The sequence below is a fragment of the Eptatretus burgeri genome, chromosome 3 (genome assembly GCF_056783735.1).
Source record: "Eptatretus burgeri isolate ZD-2024b chromosome 3, Ebu_testis_v1, whole genome shotgun sequence".
NCBI classification, from domain to species: Eukaryota; Metazoa; Chordata; class Myxini; order Myxiniformes; family Myxinidae; genus Eptatretus; species Eptatretus burgeri.
In genome coordinates, this window is record NC_140963.1 from 85,872,174 (window position 1) to 85,894,888 (window position 22,715).

At 48.8% G+C, this 22,715-nt stretch overlaps 1 protein-coding gene across 8 annotated transcripts in view; it reads left to right on the plus strand.

Annotated features, from left to right (window-relative positions):
• Nucleotides 1-22,715, plus strand: part of LOC147030366 (uncharacterized) — a 117,008-nt gene that overhangs the window by 72,672 nt on the left and 21,621 nt on the right. For all 8 annotated transcript variants that reach the window (XM_085874330.1, XM_085874332.1, XM_085874328.1 and 5 more), the window contains 3 exons: nt 11,044-11,142; nt 22,012-22,181; nt 22,392-22,542. In XM_085874330.1, coding sequence (XP_085730456.1) covers nt 11,044-11,142; nt 22,012-22,181; nt 22,392-22,542 — 420 coding nt within the window. The remainder of the gene's footprint in view (nt 1-11,043; nt 11,143-22,011; nt 22,182-22,391; nt 22,543-22,715) is intronic.

Genomic DNA, 22,715 nt, shown 5'->3' on the forward strand with positions numbered 1-22,715 from the left:
GGGCCTTCAGCCTGGCTTTTGGCACGATATCCTTTTGCAGGCACTCGCAAAACCTGTTCGAAGTGGTTTTCAGAGCGCACGTGATGAGAATCGTATTGTGAGCCTCTGGTTTTAGTGCAATCTTTTGTCACAGGCATTCATGAAACGGTGTCGGGAGCTGCAAGGAAAATGTGTTTGTGTGTGAGGAAAATATGTGGCAGATGGTTTGTAAAAAAAGAATATGGAATGAGAAAAATTACATGGGATTTCTAACTTCACAATTGTGATGCAGATCTATCAACATGGACTTTAGACATTTAAACTAAACTATAACTATGAAATACCTGCTCTAATTATGTGAAGATCTCTTTGAGAATCCTTAAAACCACAACAATATATTGTTGCGAATTCGCGCCCGCCGGCGTGCGAACGGCCACGTGACTCGAATCGCGGCACGTCGCCCACCGGACGGACAATTCTGTCGTGACCCTCTCGGACTAACGCCGGGAGCTAGTCACGGGTGGGCCTTTCGGCCTCACCACGATCGTGCCAATCGGCCACCCATGTGGGATAGGGTTGTTCGCCAAACTCGACCTACCTAAGTACCCACGCGGATGGTAGACCGGGCGATCGCACCTCGCCGCAGGTCGACTCCGGACACGGGCTGCTTAAGCGATCCGTTCCGTGCTATCGGGATAACCGAGCGGTGTTATCGTCGGCCTCGATGGTTCGGATTAATTGTCGGGCGTATTAAGCCCACGACGAACCCGTTACGTGAAGCAAGATGGAGATTCAATTAAAGAAAAGACGAAGCGAAACGGGAAAACAGTTCAACATAATGCACATTTATTCCGCGGCACACGGAGAACACGCATATACAGCCAAACAGAATGCACATATATCAAATGCAACAAAAGAAACAATGAAGCAGAGATACTACCGACTAAGACTGACACACGGCAACACTTAACAGTTTTACTTCACCAGACTGGCGCCACACACACACACGTTTACACAGAACCCAAAAGAAATTGGAAGTGTGACTTCCCTAATCGCGTTGAGTCTTCCTTCGGCGACCGCAACTCCGAGCCCCTCCGGCGTGCTCTGCGAGCTCGTGCCGCGTGTCGCTCGTGTGGTCCGCTCGACTGTACGGACGGGGTTTCGGGGAACCGGACGCGGTTTGTTCGGCGCTGTTTTCCGCGCTCGCACACTGATCAAAGAAGCAAGGCAGGAACCACAAGCTCGCGACTCGAGCCAGAAGACGACCATGAAGACCAACCCTCGACCAACCAACTCTTGACCAACCAACCAAACAACCCTCAAGGTCCGTCCTGTCCGCCTTTTGTGGCGCTGGGCTCCACCCTTCACTCCGCCCCGTTTTCGGCCCCACCTCCCTTCGAGCTTCTTGGAGAAGCCTCTTGAAGGGGGGCGTGACCTCTCGCTTTCCCTCCACCCCACGCCATGCGGGGGCCGGGGGAGCCAGTCTTGGCTCAGAGCCAGGGAATTATTCCCCCAAAAAGAGGCCCTCACCTTTGACCCCTGCATTGCCCTCCTCCACACTGAGCGCGGAGAACCTCGACGGGAAAAACAGGCGGGAAAACCCCCGAGCAGAGTTGTTGGTTTTTGTTTGTTCCCGGAGATCGTAACCGCACAGGGCCTACTGAATGGCGAGTGGCGAAGATGTGGTAGTGTTGATGGTGGAGGTGGCGTGGTTGGCGCTGTGGTGGGGATGGCGTGGTTGTTGAGATGCTGTTTGTTTGAAATAAAAGATAGAACAGAAAAAATGGCTAACTCAAAGCGTCACAGCTCGGATGGATCACATAAATTCCCTCTATACAACGGGTTTGGGCTAACTTCACATGTACTTACAGAGATATCTCACCTACGGGACCTGAATGGTGGTTTGCGAATTTCCACAACCGAAACACTACCCTCTCCCCTTTTTACAGACTCGTCCAGAGTCGTCAAATTCTCGTGTGCCATCATGTGTAGTTCTCCCCTAGTACGTTTTACCTACGGATCCCTGAGTGCGACATTCATGGTATTCGTGTCCCCAAAATAAATAACCTGAGGGCTGAGTAACTAACTAAACAAACCCACTCACACAGACGACTTAAATAAAATTGCCGGTGCTAGACAGACATGCCGGGGGCGCACTCATATTTACAGTACATCTTAACTTACAAATTTTACACTAAACCATGGCCCAGGATCAATGGACTCTGCAAAAAGAAAGCAGTTAGCAGGGAGCCAGGCTGCTCGCATGCAGTCTCTGGCTCAAGCAATGCAGGTGACAGGGAACGTGGTCGGCTGCTCACACGCAGTCCAAGGCCTTACCTTTTGAACTGAACGCAGTGAATCACAACGGTGCATGGGCTGCACAAACGCAGTCTCCGTGCCAGCTCAAGTGGCACACGCAATGAACACAATGGATGGATCGATGGATGGATGAATGGATGGACGCAAACACTGTGCACGGGCCGCCACTGCAGCCCCGTGTTGTAGCTGCCAACGGCAGTTCTCGCAGCTTGCAAACTGTTGCCTTTATCCGAGCGCACATGGAAATGAACAGGGGGGGGGGGGCAAAGCAAAATTGAACGGGCCTGGTGAACAGGGGGCAGTGGGCATGGCATGGCAAAGGCAGCAGGCAAACAAAGCCGGCAGAACAGGGCCGCCGCAGGCAAACACAGCCGGCAGATGATCTGGCCGGCACAGGCCTTGCAGAAAACACCAGCAGACGACCCGGCCGGCACAGGCCTTGAAGTAACACAGCTGCTGACGAAGTTGGCCGGCCTTTGCCGTGCAGTGCAGGTTGGTGGAAGGGGTGCGGTGGTGCTGGCCACTCAGAAGGCGGGCTCGGACCTGCCAACTGTCTCCCTCCCACCTATCGCCTTTGCCTGTCACTGTACCTACCCACTCCCTTAATTTGTAAAACCCAATTTAGCCCCAACTTATTTTTTTGTTGTTTTTATGTTCACTTCCTCACTATAATTCGTCCCCTAACCCCCTTTATCGTCCTTGTTTGGCGAACCTATCGTCTACTAGCCTACTCCCAACCCCTACGTTCCCTTCCCGGAGGGGAACGAGGGAGAGCTAGCGTCCTGTGTCGAGGCCCAACAAAGCCTCAGGATGGCCTCCCCAGACTTCAGCGATCTATAACACAAAGTGGGTCCAGCGGCCCACAACAAGAGCGAGGGGATGGATGGTGCGGAGGGGTACACTTCCTAATCTACCCTAACCATTAACCTTTAAACTACCCTGGGGCTTTCAACAAGCGCCTCTCGCTTAAGCTATTGGTTCTAAAAACCCAGATTCCCGTCGCCTGTGTTGGTGTCCTCACAATTTTGGGCCTCGCCCCCCAATTTTCTTCCCGTGCCCTCACACGGTTTCATGGCTGGGACGCGTGGCTCCCCTTGCCAGGCACGACCCTCTGCCGATTCTCCTACAATGGCACCCCCGGGCACCACACTGCCTCCGAGCCTACCAGCTCCCTAAACACCGGGGAGTGCCCCCATGGCACCTTCCCTGAAACGCACACTTGGCAGGCTGGCTTCCCGGGCCCCTTTCCGAGGGTCACCCGTGCCCACAACACTGCCCACGCGGCTAATGGTGCCCGGGCCCCCGCACCAAGCGGACGCACCCGTGCCCACTACACTATCCCGGCCCCCATGGGCCCTTGGCCTACTACGGCCGACTAGCCTGGTGCCTGGGGTACCCACTCAGCGATACTCACCTTTCGTAGTCACGCTCCCAGCCCGTCAAGAGGGCTCCTGCACCCCTTCAAGCGGGTTTCGAGCCTACTTTCCCACCAACAACAAAACGACCTCCATTTTGTCAATTTGACTAACCCCCTAACTCACTCGACTCTAACCCCAGGGTCCCTTGGGCGGGAGTCACTCCTCCCCCCAATCACTCATTGCACCATGCATTCCACATTCACTCCATTCACACAGACCCGCTGGCCTCACTCACTCAACATGTCTCCACACAACTCACCAACTCTTAAACACACACACACACCACTGAACTCTGCCATCCTTCTAACTGCATCCCCTAACTACCTCGTGCTCCCACGTCATCCCTTACACTATAGCACGTTCCTTTTAACACTACGTAGCTAAGCTACGTCCCCTCTACACATTCAAAGTCTGTCACTGTCCCCAAATCTCTAAAATTCCATCTCCCAACCTAAATCTGGCTACAATCCCTCTACCTAATCCATTCCACGGGCCCCATGAGGACTTACCCCTGCCCCAGGGAGCCAGTCTTGCTAAGCTAACCCTTCCCCCTAACTAGTGTCATCCTGTGCCCAGGCCAAGGGGATCATAAACTCCTTGCCCAGGAATCCTGTTCACCCGAAAAGCGAGGCTTGCTGTTTTTTAATTTTTTTATTGCGCAGCACCAGCGCGGTAACTCGCAAACTGCGCACCAGCGCGGCAATTCACAGCCGCGCACCTTTGGCGTGACATCATGGCAGCTGTTCGCGTCCCTCGTCCCTCTTGGACGGTACCATCCGGCAGGGATTCACCCTCCTGCCGGATTCCAACCACACACACGCAGCCATGACGTCACCCGGCGCATAACAAAACACAAGTCCCACGTCTCGAGGGGTTCCCCCCCCCCCCCCGCGAACACATGTGCTCTGCCCGTTGTAGCTTAACACACGCCCTCGTGGAGAACCCATCCCATCCGGTCCGAATCCGTAATCCTGCCTAAACTTTGTCCGTCCGCGGGATCGGCAAATCCACCGCTGGCGTTTCCGGACCGGGCTTCACTTCCGCAAGCGAGCAGGTAGCGGCCTCGTGCTTTGCACGGCAATGACCTCGCGCTCGCTGCTGGGTGAACCCGGCACGGTCCCCATTACAACTACGGCCGCTACTCGGCTTTTGTCCCTCTGTCGCCGTTGTCGTCGCCATTCCACCCATGCACACCTGCGTGTCACGACGCTCACACATCTCGACATTCCACTCACATTCACACCGGGAGACGCGGCTGCGTGCTCTCGCATGCCGACTGACATCTCCCTCACACAGCGACCTTACACACGCTGTCGCCCTCACACTCGGCCGCTCACTCACTCATGCCGTTTCCCTTTTACACACCATACCACTCACACACGCGGGGGCACTCACCCGCTGTGCCTCACCCACATGCGGCGTGCTGGGAAGCACGCACCCTGGCACACTCGCCACCACACCACTCACACACGGGGTCGCTTCCACACACTGGGACGCACTCACACACGGGGTCGCTTCCACACACTGGGACGCACTCACACCTTGCACCACACACACACCGGGACAACCACACTGGGGATTCGTGTCCCCACGAGGGGTTCCGGGGCCTCTATACCCCCCAAGCTCTCCGTGCACCCGTCCACAGCACTACTCCCCTCGACCTCGCAAAGCACGACCGAACCCACCTGGTCGTGAGTCTCCTCAAGGGAGCATAGCGGCTCCCTCCGTTCCCGAAGGAGGCTATCCAACTGCTGGCACCGGGTCCCTACACGTTCTGCGAGCTCACCCTCATCGTCCTCCACTAACTCCGTGTGTGTGTGTGTGCGCGTCTCTAACCCCGTCCAATTCACCCTCTATCTCCCGTGTCTCTGTACATTTATTCGTTTCTGTTGTCTCCTCGTGTCTATTGGTCTCTGCTTCTTTCTGGCGTCTTTCCCTTATCTTTATGTAGGTCAACCTTGCTTTCTCCTTAAGTCGCTCCCGTCCTTCCCTCTGTTTCACTCCTTGCTCTTTTACGATCTCCGCGTACCTCATCCTTGCTTTCCGTCTCAATTGCTCTTTTCTCTCCCTCTCAATTCCTTTCACCTCGTCTCTTATCTCCCTCGTGCACGTCTCCATCACCCCAATGAGTTTTTCCCTCTCGGTCACCATCACGCTTCTCGCCCAACACGTCCCCCGAATTAATTTGCCCTCACCCGCCTCCACTGCGGGCCTGACAGCCGTTGCACCCCCTCCCAGCTCGTTCATCCCCACATGTGGCGTCGCCATTTTCTCGCCCGCGGTCTGAGTTTCCTTTCCCCATGTCTTAATGTCTGCATTAATTTCATCCATTTTCTTATTCATTTTGTTTATATGTTGTGTATTCGCTGTTATTGCCCGCAGAATCCGGTCGAGTGCACTCGGTTCGACAAGGATCGGGGGGTTTTGGCGGAGAGGGGGAGGGGAGGTGTCATACGCCGCGGCCGCTGCCGCGCCCATTTCGGGCTCTGGGTTCAGTTGGGGAAGTTCGTGTTCCTGCACAACCAACATTTCCTACTCGGGGTTCTCATCCTGGGCCATGGATTTTACACATTCTACATCCATTCCTACTACCCCCGGCTCCCGCTCGCCTTGAGACTCCATCTTATTTCTCGTAAGGGGTTAATTTTAAATCGCTCGTAATTTGGAGGGAATCGGGGGTCGCTCCTCTCACCCCTGGACCGATTCCCCGTGAATTGAGCTGGAGACAGGAGAGTTTGTTTTCCCGCTCTCTGTCACCAGTTTCGCGAGGAGGGGGATAGGTTTGTGTCCCACGACCTGACACCAGTGTTGCGAATTTGCACCCGCCGGCGTGTGAACGGCCACGTGACTCGAATCGCGACACGTCGCCCACCGGACGGACAATTCTGTCGTGACCCTCACGGACTAACGCCGGGGGCTAGTCACGGGTGGGCCTTTCGGCCTCACCACGATCGTGCCAATCGGCCACCCGCGTGGGATAGGGTTGTTTGCCAAACTTGACCTACCTAAGTACCCACGCGGATGGTAGACCAGGCGATCGCACCTCGCCGCAGGTCGACTCCGGACACGGGCCGCTTAAGCGATCCGTTCCGTGCTATTGGGATAACCGAGCGGTGTTATCGTCGGCCTCGACGGTTCCGATTAATTATCGGGCGTATTAAGCCCACGACGAACCCATTACGTGAAGCAAGATGGAGATTCAATTAAAGAAAAGACGAAGCGAAATGGTAAAACAGTTCAACATAATGCACATTTATTCCGCGGCACACGGAGAGCACACATATACAGCCAAACAGAATGCACATATATCAAATGCAACAAAAGAAACAATGACGCAGAAATTCTTTCGACTAAGACCGACACACGGCAACACTTAATAGTTTTACTTCGCCAGACTGGCGCCACACACACACTTTTACACAGAACCCAAAATAAATTGGAAGTGCGACTTCCCTGATCGCGTCGAGTCCTCCTTCGGCGACCGCAACTCCGAACCCCTCCGGCGTGCTCCGCGAGCTCGTGCTGCGTGTCGCTCGTGTGGTCCGCTCGACTGTACGGACGGGGTTTCGGGGAACCAGACGGGGTTTGTTCGGCGCTGTTTTCCGCGCTCGCGCACGGGTCAAAGAAGCAAGGCAGGAACCACAAGCTCGCGACTCGAGCCAGAAGATGACCATGAAGACCAACCCTCGACCAACCAACCCAACAACCCTCAAGGTCCGTCCTGTCCGCCTTTTGTAGCGCGGGGCTCCGCCTTTCGCTCCGCCCCGTTTTCGGCCCCGCCTCTCTTCGAGCTTCTTGGAGAAGCCTCTCGAAGGGGGCGTGACCTCTTGCTTTCCCTCCACCCTACGCCGTGCGCGGGCCGGGGGAGCCAGTCTTGGCTCAGAGCCAGGGAATTATTCCCCCAAAAAGAGGCCCCCACCCTTTCTCACCTTTGACCCCTGCATCGCCCCTCCACACCGAGCGCGGAGAACGTCGACGGGAAAAACAGGCGGGAAAACCCCCGAGCAGAGTTGTTGGTTTTTGTTTGTTCCCGGAGATCGTAACCGCACAGGGCCTACTGAATGGCGAGTGGCGAAGATGTGGTAGCGTTGATGGTGGAGGTGGCGTGGTTGTAGTGTGGTTGGCGCTGTGGTGGGGATGGCGTGGTTGTTGAGATGCTGTTTGTTTGAAATAAAAGATGGAACAGAAAAAATGGCTAACTCAAAGCGTCACAGCCCGGATGGATCACATAAATTCCCTCTATACAACGGGTTTGGTCTAACTACACATGCACTTACAGAGATATCTCACCTACGGGACCTGAATGGTGGTTTGCGAATTTCCACAACCGTAACAATATTATGATGTAAAGATGAACCGATTAGGTTTTAGCATCAAGAGGTCAACGGTCGGAGGTCATGCCAAGTAAAATGTTATCGAATTAGGGATTTGAACTAAACTCAGTGCATAAACCACAATACATATGTACAGATTAGGTCAAATGTCAAATGGTCTTGAGGTTTTAGGTCAAAGTTGGAGTAGGCAAAGACCTAATGTGGGCGCAGGGATATCGGTCAACCTCGTGACGTTGAATTAGGTCTATTGTTTTTTATCCACCATTTGTTTAACTATGGAGTACTGGTACTGCTCTCATCTGTGGTCTAGTACTTGCACTTCTCTATGCCTTTCTTGGATGCTTTGTCATGTGCGGAGTGCTGTGCTTTACTTACTACCACAGATCTTTTCTCACTTGATAATCAATTTCATTTTGCTTTTACCTGATCAAAATTCATATTACCTCGAGTGATAAACGTAAATAGAATTTCTGATTGACAAAGGCATTTTATTTAGAATTGCCATTTAAATTTGTCTTATCAGTTTCATTATAAAGCTTGCAAATCTTTCGTGAAGTTACACTTTGCATGCTTTGTAATGAAGATGTTTTTTTTATTTTATCTTGATAAACTCAATCACCACTGCATTCGTTTTCTCAGAATTGACCCTTCTTGTCTGATGTGTGAATGTAATAAGCATTTCAAGGTTGTGTAGTGTGAATTAGAGCAACCTTCGGATAACACTGGGGAACAAAGTTTTTGTTGCATTGATACCAGCACTTGATCTTACCTAATTTGAGTGTGCTGAATTCATATCTGAAGTTAGTTTCTCTCTGTAAGCTCTAGATTTTTTGCAATCCACCATTATCAACATTTATTTGATAAGTTACAATTTATATTAAAAGCAAATTTATATTAAACATATATTTTGCAATTTCAACATTTATTTGGTGAGTTACAATTTGAATTAAAAGCAAATTTAAATTAACATATATTTCGACATAAAGACGATAGGTGATTCAGAACAATTGATAAGGATGGAATGCAAAGTTCAAATAGGTCTTATTCAGGCAAGAATTTGCGCTTGTAGCTCTTGCGTTTGTGGACTTCCACAGGGCAATCTCGTTTGATGCTCCAGCAGTAGTCTGCCATCATATTTTTGTCCCATCGCCCTTGGTAGCATTCTTCCATCATCATGAGGTCCTGATGGAAGCGCTCTCCTGTTCCTCACTTGCAGCCCCAAGGTTCTCAGGGAATTGATCAAGGTTACTATTCAGGAAATGGAGCTTGACACTCATGTTGCACACAAGATCGCGAAAAGCCAACAGCATTCGAGTAACCAGAAACTCATAGTTATCTGCCTTTTTGTTACCAAGAAAGTTTTGTATAACTGCGACGAAAGACAGCCATGCTGTCTTCTCCTTGTCATTCATCTTCCTTACAAATTCCTCATCACATACAAGGGCATGAATTTGAGGTCCATCGAACACACCTGCTTTGATCTTCTCGAAAGACAAAGTAGGAAAAGCAGAAACTATATGTTAAACATTCACCATCAGTACTCAATGCCTTCACGAACTGTTTCATCAAGCCGAGCTTGATATGGAGTGGGGGAAAAATGATCTCTCGGCTGACTATTGGGTCATTCACAATGTTTGGCATGCCTGCTTCCAGAGTTTCACGGATGGGCCACTCCTTCTGGATCCAGTGTTTCTCTCGAGCTTGGTTGTCCCACATGCAGAGATGGCATGGAAACTTTGTGAAGCCTTTCTGTTGACCAAGGAGAACGTTGTCCATTTTCAGGTTCACCCACACAAATGATCCAGTTGCGCTCGTGATATTTGAGTAAGTCAATGACCATTTTTTAGTCATTATGTTCTTCTCGCAAATGCACTGAGTGACCAACTAGAACCACTCCATAAACATTGCCATTGTGCAAGAGAATACACTTGAGGCTGCGCTTAGAGGTATCCAGAAATAATTGCCATTCTGTTGGATTATATGAAGTAACACCTAATTGCCTTGTCAGTTTGGTGTCAGATGAGGAGGCTTCGGATTCTGAAACCGTTTCTTGAAGCTCGTCATCACGACCCTCGTGCTCTTGCTGATCATGTTCACTGCCTTCATCTTCAGATAAGACAAAACCATTAAAGACTGGAACGGGGAGTTCCTTCGAGTGCGGAGTAGGTCAAATTGCTGAGGGAACACAGGGATAGATCTTTTGCCGGTTATTCTGGCCAACACCCTTTGTGTTGACCAGGCAAAAATAGCAGTCAGTTACGTGGTCCTTGGGTTCTCGCCAAACCATGGGAACTCCAAAAGGCAAACCCTTTCGTTTTCCTTTTGTCCAGTCACAAAGCATTTCCTCACAATTATGACATACAATATGAGGAGCCCATTTCTTGTCTTGGTCGCCAAGGGGAACATCAAAATAGGCTTTATAGGCACGCCTTACAAACGATGTTATATTGCACTTTTGACGAAGTAGTGTGTAACAGCCACATACATAAGAGGATGCATCAGGATTATTTACACATTTATGTCTTATTGAGAAGCCATGACCAGATCTGAAACAAACAAAAACATCAATAAAGTTAAAGAATATATATCAATAAAGTTAAAGAATAACTATAACTAAAGATAAAGAAAATTGATGTCAAATAAATCGTGAGAAAATCGTTAGCAGCAAAACGAATATGGTCTATAGTTATTTAGCAGTTTAGGCATCGTATATTTCCACTAAAGTCTGAAATCGAACCCCGAGTTCTCAAGTTCTCCCAAGTGCAAATAGCAATGGGTGTCCTTTTTTGCAAAAATCGCAAGTTTCAAATTGCATGAAAACTAGAGCATGTAGAGGAAAACCGATTTCAGATTTGAAATCAGCGTTGAAAAAATATATAGAATAAGTTGAAAAATCTCATGCAACAGATAATAAGAAAAAATTTGTTCCCCAGTGTAACTTTTCCGATGTGACACCCATGTTGTATTTGTTTACTTGCCGTACCCATGTGCAGCGGCAAACATGCTCACCTCCGCCGATGGGCAGCGCATCTGGCTTTGTGATTTTGGCCTGTCTCAGCGACTTCTGCCTGGCTCAAAAATCTACCCCTCAGGTGAGCTGAATTTGTCCTGCACCTCGCATTTTCCTTATTACACGTTTGCCTATTCATGTCCCTTTCTCCACCCAACCATTATCATTGCAATCTTAGTATTTATCCTCGCTGTGTTAACTTTTACAATGAAGGTTTTTGTATTTATTATCTAACCACATTCAACCACCTTCGGAGTACAACTTTCCTGCTTCCTTTTGCTTGGTCAGGAATTTCCTGCTTCCTGTTTATTTCCTGTTGGTCAGGATGCATGCAGCAATACCTGGTGTAGCACTTGCCTTCTGGTGCCCACTATAATGATGGGGTCTGATCGCAACTTAATGTCTTGTAGGGTTTGACCAGTTCACTCCGGGGAGGAGCTTCTCCATGTTGAGTGTCATTGGGGCGCTCTCCTATTGATGAATGGTCCAACTGTATGACTGAATTCTGGCCCTTCAGGGTTGGGATGTGTGTGTTTGATTGACCATGTACTTTAGCCATCAAACTGAGGTGCATGTGTATGCTCATGGGACAGTCTTGTTGGACTGTGTACCTTGGCTGTGGGGTCAAGGTGCATGTCTCAAACTGTTTAAATGTTTAAATATGTTTTCCCCTTTTAAAAAAAACATAAAATTGGCCGCTCTCATAAAGGAACAACCAACAAGCCCGCGCCATGCATCAGGATGTTTCCTCTCCGGGATGGACTGGTCTATAAAATTGAGAATCAAATTGTCTTCCCGGTATTGGCTGCAGTGCAATCCTAGGGGGATGTAGCTCTGCTAAGCTCATGTCTAATAGGTAGAGCCCAAGCTACTATTTTGCCAGATGAGCATTTTAAAAATATTAAATTGTTCCTGGCTGCTCCCAGAATTTTTTTGTGTACTTCAGACAGATTCATGTGTCAGGCCTTTCGTGTTTGTCAGGATGAATGCAGCAATAGCTGGTGTCACTTGCTCCCTGGTACCCACGATGGTGGACCAGATAACACGTATAACACTGAACAACAAATTTCAAATTTTTTTTTTTACTGGAGATGTGTAAAGTGATTAAGACTAATTTGGGTACGCTGATTTCAAAAATCATAACCGTTTTGCTGTATCACGTCAGGATTTTCAGGAACAGAAATATTCCCATTGCCTAGAAGTCAGGATTTCAATGAAATTTACATATGTCTTTAACATGTCTATTTCGTACAATTGTTGTTAACTTGTGTTATATTTCTTTCTTTCAGATAAAGATGAGTAGGCGTTCCTGTACCAATCATCCTGACAACTTCTGTTATGTCTGTGGTCGGTATACCAAAAAAGATCAACAGCGAAGTATATCTACAGCAGTGAAAATGAAGGCCGCCTACTTTCACTACTTCGGGTGTAAGGTGGGGGACCAAGAATAGAGCTGGGCACCACACATCTGCTGCACAAGCTGTCACACAACCTTGACTCAGTGGTTGGTGGGCAAGCGCGCGAGCATGCCATTTGCAGTGCCCATGATATGGCGTGAGCCGCAGAATCATCATGATGATTGTTATTTCTGCTGCACAAGCATCGCCGGCTTCAACAAGAAGAATAAAGGTCACATCAAGTACGCTGACTGCGTCTCTGCTCGTAAACCTGTGCCTCATGATGACGAGAACCCCGTTCCAACACCTCCAGCTGATCAGAACATAGCTGTAAGCAGTGGTGAAGAGGATGGTGATGATGAACCTTTTGAACCCGACACTCAAGAATCACAACTTCTGAACCAGGGAGACTTAAATGATCTTGTAAGAGATCTCTCGCTGTCAAAGGCGAAGGCAGAGCTGCTTGGATCAAGGCTGCAGCAGTGGAATCTACTTGAACCTAACACCAAGATATCCTTGTTCAGAGCACGTCACAGAGACATGGCTGAGTTCTTTGAGATGGAAAACACGATGACATTCTGCAGTGACATCAACGGTCTGTTGAAAGAACTTGGGTGTGATCATGATCCTGCAGACTGGCGCCTCTTCATCGACTCGGGGAAGAACAGCTTGAAGGCTGTTTTGCTCCACAATGGCAACGAGAAACCATCAGTCCCACTGGCTCACGCGTTCGGCATGACAGAGACCTATGAGACTATGCGGCAGCTGCTTGATTCCATCAAGTACAATGACTTCAACTGGCACATCTGCGGAGACTTGAAAGTGGTGGCGCTGTTGTTAGGGCTGCAGTCAGGCTACACGAAATACATGTGCTTCCTTTGTCTCTGGGATAGCAGAGACGACAAGAATCAATGGACGAAGAAAGATTGGGAAGAGCGAAAAGAGCATGTACCTGGTCGACACAACGTGAAGCATGTCGCCCTTGTCGACCCAGCCAAGGTTTTCCTTCCACCACTCCACATAAAGCTCGGCTTGATGAAAAGTTTTGTACGGGCAATGGATCTGAATGGGCGTGGGTTTTTATACCTCAAGGAAAAGTTTGGCAACACCTTGTCGGAGGCCAAGATCAAGGCTGGTGTCTTTGTTGGACCGCAAATCCGACAGATTATGAAGGACGAAACTTTTCCGACAACTCTAAACCCCAAAGAGCTGGCAGCGTGGAGGAGCTTCAAAGCTGTGACGGACAACTTCTTGGGGAACGAGCGTGCGGACAACTATGAGGAAATAGTGCAGCAGCTGCTGGAGTCCTTCAGGAAACTTGGCTCCAGGATGTCCCTGAAAATCCATTTCCTACACCAGCACCTGAACTTCTTCCCTGACAACTTGGGAGCAGTCTCGGACGAGCACGGCGAGCGATTCCACCAAGAGATTTCACTCATGGAGACGCGTTACCAAGGGCGGCACAACCCGAACATGATGGGCGATTTCTGCTGGTTCCTGCATCGTGAAACTGACACAGAGCAGCACAAACGCAAAGCCAAATGCCTAAAGCATTTTTAATTACATTCTAGTGGAGTTTTTCTGTAATTTCTATAATTTTGAAGCATTCATGATGAAATAAATGAATTTTTGTAAATTTCATTGAAATCCTGACTTCTAGGCAATGGGAATATTTCTGTTACTGAAAATCCTGACGTGATACAGCAAAACGGTTATGATTTTTGAAATCAGCGTACCCAAATTAGTCTAAATCACTTTACACATCTCCAGTAAAAAATTTTTGTTGTTCAGTGTAATCGTTCAAATGGTGATACAAGCCCAAAAATTGACAAAAATATTTTTAATTACGAGGAAATCTAACACAGGTGGAGGCCATTCAGCCGATCACACCTGTGCGAACACCAAACAAACTTATTTACACAAGATCCAAGGAAGAAAATACAAAAAATATATATTTAATTAATTGATTTTTTTTGTTGTTGTTGTTGTTTTTGTAATTTTTTTTTTCTTTTCTTCTTCCCCTCGGGTGAAGGGGCATGGGCTTGGTAAAAAAAAAAACAACATACAACATCAACCACACAACCCCCCTTGACAAGACCCCCACCAACAGCACTCCGTACACATGCACACAATCACCCATCAATGCTCAAACTACCAAAGTCGTGTCAACATCCCTATACCCGTCTTATCTCCATAACTTCTAGGTACCTATCTAATTCTAATTTAAACTTATTGACTTCTTCTGCTGCCACTACCTTTCCAGGGAGGCCATGCTACTTTTCATGTCACTTTTCAAGGTTAAAGTGCTAGTTAAAGTTAAAGGGGGATACGCTCCCGGAAAATGCTGCGAATAGTGAATCTGTGAATAACGGGGCATTGTTTCGATGGAAAAAGGGGGATAGGTTCCGGCAGTTAAGGCCCTGTCACTCCTTGACGATTTAGCCAGCGTATGTCGACGTATGAAAAATTTGTCTATAACGCTGGCACACATCGAATACGTTACGGGTAAGTTTTGTATATGTTAAGAGCACGCTGGCATACGTTGTAGTACGCCGAGGTCGTCGAAAAATTTTAACATGCTTGAAATTTTTCGACGTATGACTCACACGTTCTGCATACACTGGCCATAAGTTGTAGGTACGTTACGCGATCGTTGACACACGTCGACACACGTTACTTGTAAGTTACTCATTAGTCGAAACGCGTCGAGGTAATGTTTAGCATACCCGAAACCTATTTCTAACCAATGAGTAACGTGTTGTAGGCAGGTTAAGCGATCGTTGACACACGTTACTTGAAAGTTACTCATAAATCGAAACATGTCGAGGTAATGTTTAGCGTCAGTGTTCCAGACTCCCTGGGTTTTTTTTTTGGTTTTTTTTTCTTTGGCATGACAGTGATGTTGACACTTCGATTTCTAGTGCGGTTATAATATAATTAATAGGCATACCGAAGATACCAAAGATAATAGGCATACTATACCGAATACATCGTCATACCGAAGAAAAAAAAATAAAATAAAAAAAAAACCAGGGAGTCTGGAACACTGACACTAAACATTACCTCGACGTGTTTTGACTTATGAGTAACTTACAAGTAACGTGTGTCAACGATCGCGTAACGTGCCTACAACTTATGGCCAGCGTATGGGGCACGTGTGTCATACACTGGCATATGTCGAAAAAATTTCAACATGCTGAAAATTTGTCGACGTACTCAGCGTACTACGATGTATGCCAGCATGCTTCAGCGTACTCTTATAACGTATACAAAACTTACCCATAACGTATTCGACGTGTGCCAGCGTATTCGGCAACTTTTTCATACGCTGGCTAAAACGTCAAGGTGTGACAGCGGCTTGACACTTCGATGTCTAGTGCGGTTATGATTTGAATCGTCGAGCCGCAGCCTTTTAATAGGCTACGCCATGTGAGCGTCGGCGATATGCTGCCGCGCTATGCATAATTTAGACTATCATTGGGCATAGGTTGTGAACGCCGACAACACGCTCAGCATTCGTTGATATAAGTTATCTATATGTTAACGAAACGTTCTGTGTACGTTACTAATACGTTATGCATATGTCCAACTCGTTATGAATACGTACAAAACTGGAAAAAAAACATCAATAGTTCAGCATACGCCAGCATTTTACATACATTTTGATACCTTGCCATACGCTGGCTAAAACGTCAAGGTGTGACAGGGCCTTTAGTGACCCACAAAAAATACCGTGAATGGTCAAGCCGCGAATGCAGACACCGCAAACTGTTTCAATGTGAAAAAGAGGGATAGGTTCCTGGCGGTTCCTCATTCATGAAAAATGGAGCGAATAGCCAAGCCGTGAATGTCACAAGTTGTTTCAATGGAAAAAGGGGGATAGGTTCCCGGTTATTCCTGGTTCATCGGGGAGACTTAAGATAAAAAAAAAAATTTTGACTGCGAATGCACATGATTACAGTTTGAAAAAAATGCTTACGAATAAAAACTAAAAGGGTACTCAGGAAAGCGCATACCTCTGCCTCGCTATCCCTGATCCAAGAGAACATATCAGGCCCATTAAATATTGTTGTGGTTACCAGATTCGCAAACCACCATTCAGGTCCCTTAGGTGAGGTATCTCGGTAAGTGCATGTGTAGTTAGGCCCAAACCCGTTGTCTAGTGGGAATACATGTCATTTATACGTGCTGCGACTCTTCAGGATAGCCGTTTTTCTTTTACTATCTTTATTTTGGACCAATCGCCACCATCACAACCACAACATCAACCACCAACCACAACCACCGCTTCACCACAACCGCCACGACCTTTTCCGTCACAACTCGCCACCATCGCATCACCGTCATCTCGCGCCACTCATGGGCACCGATGCTGGACTCATGCAGAGCGCACGTGGAACAGCGTGTACAAAACCACGGATTTTCTGCTTCAAAAACGGATCGAAAACGACACACGCCCACTTTTTGCCGTCCAATCGGTGAGCGAGGGGCGAATTGGCCCCGCCCCCAGGGCGATCGATATATGCAAATTTGTGGATCAAAAAGCCTTCACGCCCACTTTTTGTCGGGCCAATGGGGAGCGAGTTGAAAGGTCAAAGGGAGGGGGTCAAAGGCGAAGTTACGGGGGGATAAAAGGACGGTGTTCGTCAGTAGAAGGGGGTAGTAAGAAGTCGGAACGAGGAAGAAAGGAGTAGTAAGAAGTCGGAACGAGGAAGAAGGGAGTCGTAAAGGTCGGAACGAGGCGAAGGAGAGTCGGAACGGAGGGGACGAGCTGTGGAGAGGCGGCGAGTCGGACGAAGGGTGCTCGCGTCGTGCAAGGAGCTGCGCGCCCGAGGGAGGCCGGCAGCGCGACCTGGCCGAGGTGGAGACGCTCGTCGCACATAATAAAGATCCTCTATACCCCGAGCATCAGCAACCCCCTCCTGTTTCCCCCCGCGCTGAGATAGTGCGACCAAGGGGGCCCCGTTCCCACCCCCCTGCCAGGCACTGTCCACGAGGCCCGCGGGTTGCGGGGCCATCGCCGCTCCGCGTCTCATCACCAGACGGGTAGGCCCGACCTGGTCTCGGCCCCAGGCCTACCTCATTCTTGAGGGTATTTTCTTTCCTTGGTTTTGGGTATGTGTTGTCGGCGCCGTCTGTGAAGTAGAATTGTATAAGTGTTGCCGTGTGCTCGGTAGTCGGAATTAGCTCTGCACTGTGTTTTCACTTTTATGTTTGCTTTTTGTGTAAATGGAATTGTGTTTTCTTTTTTGTGTGCATTTGGTGGAATTGTATTTGTGTGCTTCCCGTGTGCCGAGAATAAATGTGCTTTATTGTTGAACTGTTCTCCCGCTTCGCTTCGTCTTTTTCCCCATTGAACCCCCATCTTGCTTCACGTAAAGGGTTGGTAGTGGGCTGAATACGCCCGATAATTAATCGAACCGTCGAGGTCGACGATAACACCGCTCGGTTATTCTGATAGTACGGAACGGGTCGCTTAAGTGGCCCGTGTCCGAAGTCGACCTGCGGCGAGGTGCGATCGCCCGGTCTACCCTCCGCGTGGGTACTTAGGTAGTTCGAATTTGGCGAGCAACCCTATCCCACGCGGGGGCTGATTGGCTCGATCGCGGTGAGACCGAAAGGTCCACCCGTGACTGGTTCCCGGCGTTAGTCCGAGAGGGTCACGACTGGATTGTCCGTCCGGTGGGCGACGTGCCGCGATTCGAGTTACGTGGCCGTCGCACGCCGGCGGGCGCGAAAACCGCAACAATATATTGTTTTTAGCTCCATCTCTCAATGGTGAAGAATCACTTTAAAAGTTAAACAAATCTCATATCCAGATTCAGATCTTTACTAAATCAAATCATTTCTTCCTTGTCACACACCAAAACTGTCCACTAAATTTCATCTGAATCCATCCACAACTTTTTGAGATATCGTACCATATATTGGTTTAGCCCAATCTCTCAATGGTGAAGATTCACTTTAAAAATTATTGGATCCGTATTTGGATCTTCACCAAAATTGAATCAATTCTTCCTTGTCGCACACTCAACATGTCCACCAAGTTTCGTACCAATCTGCCCACAACTTTTTGAGATATCGTGCGATATATCATTTTTGGTCCTATCTCTCAATGGTGAAGAATCACTTAAAATTCTAGTATTCGGATCCGTATTTTCGTCAAAATTTAATCAGTTTTTCCTTGTCACACACCCAACTTGTCCACCAAATATCCTTCGGATCCATCTAAAACGTTTTGAGATATCCTGCACAAAACAAACAGATAGAGAGGGGTGAAAACATAACCTCCTTCACCTTTGGTGGCAGAGGTAAAAAGCCAACACCAAGTGCCTTTTCCAATGTTTACTTAAGGAATGCAATTACAGTTTATTAAGTGATTGACCAACTGTCCTGTAAAACGAAAAAAACACAACAATGAGGATCCTGATGAGTCGCTCACCGAAAGGGATGCAGGATAGGCATGTGAGGATGCTGGTGCTCCTGAGGTGGACGGACCAGGGTGCGAGAACTTCGTGATAGAGAGCTGCCTGGCAGATTGCCGCAGGTTTTGATGTAGCTCCTTGTATGGGAGCATCACGTCATCCAACCCCCTCGTGAACTTGAGGTTACGCTCCATGACCGCATCGGCATCTAACAGCCTTTCGCAAACTGACTGCATGTCCTGCAGTATCTCACCCAGGAACTTGATGGTGAGTTTGAACCTCAACACCTCTTTCTCCTCATCACTGCCCACGTCGTCATCCTCCTCCTCGGAAACCTTGGTAAAGGCTCCTAACTCCTCCTCCGCATGCGAGGTAACAAAAGCATCCAACTGCATAGGCTTCATGTCATAAAAGCCTCCTGGATGTGGGTGACCACTTTCGTGCTCGGTACAGCGCTCGCTGCAACACTTTCTTGGATCGCCTTCTCGTTCTTCCATATGTAGCGAACGGTGGATTTGTTTACTCCATAGTGTCTGCCCACAGAAGCCACACTCTATCCTCTAGCCAGCCGGTCCAGCAGATCCACTTTGTGGTTCAGGCTCATCAGTTTCTTCTGCCTCTTGGTAATCGACACATCTCCGGCACTGGTCTTGTACTTGGGAGCCATGTTTGATCAATGAGCAAATGAGCCGAATGAGAGGCAAAAGCTGATCCTGTGGGTAGATGTGGTGAAGCATTTTAATTATGTAAGCATCCATGTTAACATTTACTCAGCAGGTGTCAAATGTGGTGAAACATTTTAATTGTAGAACTTGCAGGGAGGGTGGGGGGGGGGAGACATCTTCAGCAACACATAATATATTCAGTGAAGCATTTTAATTACTTATGCAAGGATCCATACTAACATTTTACATTTTCATTGTGCAACTCGTGGAAGTGGGGGTGGGAAACATCTTCTGCAGCTCATAATAGATGCGGTGAAGCATCTTTATAGCAGAATGGTGGAACAAGCTATGCAGCTCAGTTATAATATGCCCGGTGGAAGATATGGTTTAGAGCTGTTATGTACGTGGCTCGTGGAAGATTTGATTTTGTGTACAGTACTGTAGAACTGTACTGTTTGTATCTACAGCTTGCTTATAATGTGTCTGGTGGAAGATATGTTTTAGAACTGTGGTTATGTATGCGGCTCTTGGAAGATATGTTTTAGAACTGTGGTTATGTACGTGTCTCTTGGAAGATATGTTTCAGAACTGTTTAATGTGTACAGCTCGTGGAGTATATATATATATTGTTACGGCTGTGGAAATTCGCATTACACCATAAAGGACCCCCAGGTGAGATATCTTCATAGGTACATGTGTAGTTAGCCCAAACCCGTTGTATAGAGGGAATTTATGTGATCCATCCGGGCTGCGACGCTTTGAGTCAGTCGTTTTTCTTTTTCAATCTTTTATTTCAACAACCACGCCATCCCCATCACAGCGCCAACCACACCGCAACCACGCCACCTCCACCATCTACGCTACTACATCTTCGCCACTAGGTCCGCTTCCGAACGGCAAACAAGGGCGCCAAGGAAGGAGCTGCGAGGACGCGTGGGTTTTCCCGCCTGTTTTGCCCACCACTTTTCCCTGCGCTTGGTGTGAAGGAAGGAGGAAGGGCAGCTCGCCGCCGATTGGTGGATGACCAGCGTGAGGCAGTCGGGGTGAGGGAACGCCCCTCTTCGAGAACTCTCTCGAAGGAGGGTGGAGCCGAAAACCGGGGTGGGAGTGAAGGGCGGAGCCCCGGGCTATTAAAGTCTGACACGGGCGGAGCGCTTTTGGTGCTCTTGCTAACTTCGTCTTTTTCTCTCTCTGGCTCTGGCTCTCTTAGTCTTCTTCTCTCGCTTCCGGCTCGCTCTTCCTCTTCATCTCCTCTTCATGGTGGCCGCTGGCCTGGTCTTCTGTGGTGCGGTCCCGAGACCCCGCTGGCGGGACGTAGCGTCTGCCATTCCCCACACCACGACCTCGAGAAACAACGTTTCCCCCCCCCCCTTTCTACCCACGCTGAGATAGCGCCAAAAACCCCGTCCGTGGCGTCGAGTGGCCAACACGTGCCGGCGCGAGGCACGCCGGAGAGGACTTGCCTACCACGCCAGGGATCGGAGTCGCGGCCAGGCGTGACCACGCCGACGGACGTGGGAGAGGGACTCGACGGCCCAAAGTGAAGTCGCCATTTTCTTTTCGGGGTTTTTGTATGGATCTTGTGGTGCCGTGTCTCGTAAAGTAGAACTGTTTAAGTGTTGCCGTGTGTATGCGTATTCGGTTGTAGCTCTGCATTGTTACTTTTGTTTTGGCTGTTGTATGTGCATTTGTATTGTGACTGTAATATACGTGCCTTCCGTGCTGGTCTGTGTGTGAAATAAACGTGCTTGTGTGAACTTGTTCCCCGTTTCGCTGCGTCCTTTCCTTTGTTTGACCCTCCATCTTGCATCACGTAAGGGGTTTGTCGTGGGTTTAAAACGCCCGGTAATTAATCGGAACCGTCGAGGCTGACGATAACACCTCTCGGTTATCACTGTAGCACGGAACGGACCGCTTAAGCGGTTCGTGTCCGGAGTCGGCCTGTGGCGTGGTACGATCGCCCGGTCGACCATCCGCGCAGGTACTTAGGTAGATCGAATTTGGTGAGCAACCCTATCCTGCGCGGGTGGGCAATTGGCACGTCGTGGTGGGGTTAAACCCCCACGCGTGACTAGCTCCCTGCGTTGTTCTGAGAGGGTCACGACAGAATTGTCTGTCCAGTGGGCGACGTGCCGCGATTCGAGTTACGTGGCCGTCCGCATGCCGGCGGGCGCGAATTCGTAACAATATTTTTTTTCCTCCACGAAAAACTGTGAATACGCAAAGCACAGGGTCGCGAATGTCAAAGCAGGCCACATTTTGTAAACCCTGAACTCTCGGCACAGGGCCCGTTAATAACGAATACACGAATAACGGTGTGTGTGTGTGTGTGTGTGTGTGTGTGTGTGTGTGTGTGTGTGTGTGTGTGTGTGTGTGTGTGTGTGTGTGTGTGTGTGTGTGTGTGTGTCTGTGTGTCTGTGTGTGTTGTATACTCCTTTCCCCATTGTCATTATCTTTCCTACAGATCAACAGCCATTGGGAACCCAAACACACATGGCGCCAGAAGTGGCTGCAAGTGCAGGTCATGATGTCCGTGCAGATGTGTGGAGCGCATCCTGCACCATGCTCCACATGTTGACAGGGAGACACCCATGGGTACAACGCTTCCCAGATATGAAAGTTCTATATTTTGTGGTGAGAACATGGTACTTTAAGCAGATATTCTGGCTATACCTCCACTTTAAGTTCAGTGCATCATTAATGAGTGCTCATTCCATATGAGGTCGGCATATCATAACTTCAACGTTGAATGAAAAACAAAAATCAAGTGAGGCATGCTGAAGTTTGCATTTTATCATTTCTCCAAATGTGATTGATTTACTTTTACTTTTATTTTTTAAACAGATTGTTCAGCATGAAGCTCCTTTGTGGGAACTGCCATTGAGTTGCTCTCCTGTCTTGGTGGAACTCTTGCGTTATGGCCTGCAGAAAAACATGCAGGAAAGACCATCAGCTGCTTTGCTTCTCCGCCAAGCACAGTTGGCACTTTCTGAATGTAGATGGCACCATTCTTTCTCCACAATTTCCTGACAGATCTATCTCTCTCACCCACCACCACCATGGCTGCACCTCACTTCCTCCCAACCGTGGGCACACCTCACCCCCCCCCCGTTGAGGGCACACCTCACCCCCCCCGTTGAGGGCACACCTCACCCCCCCCGTTGAGGG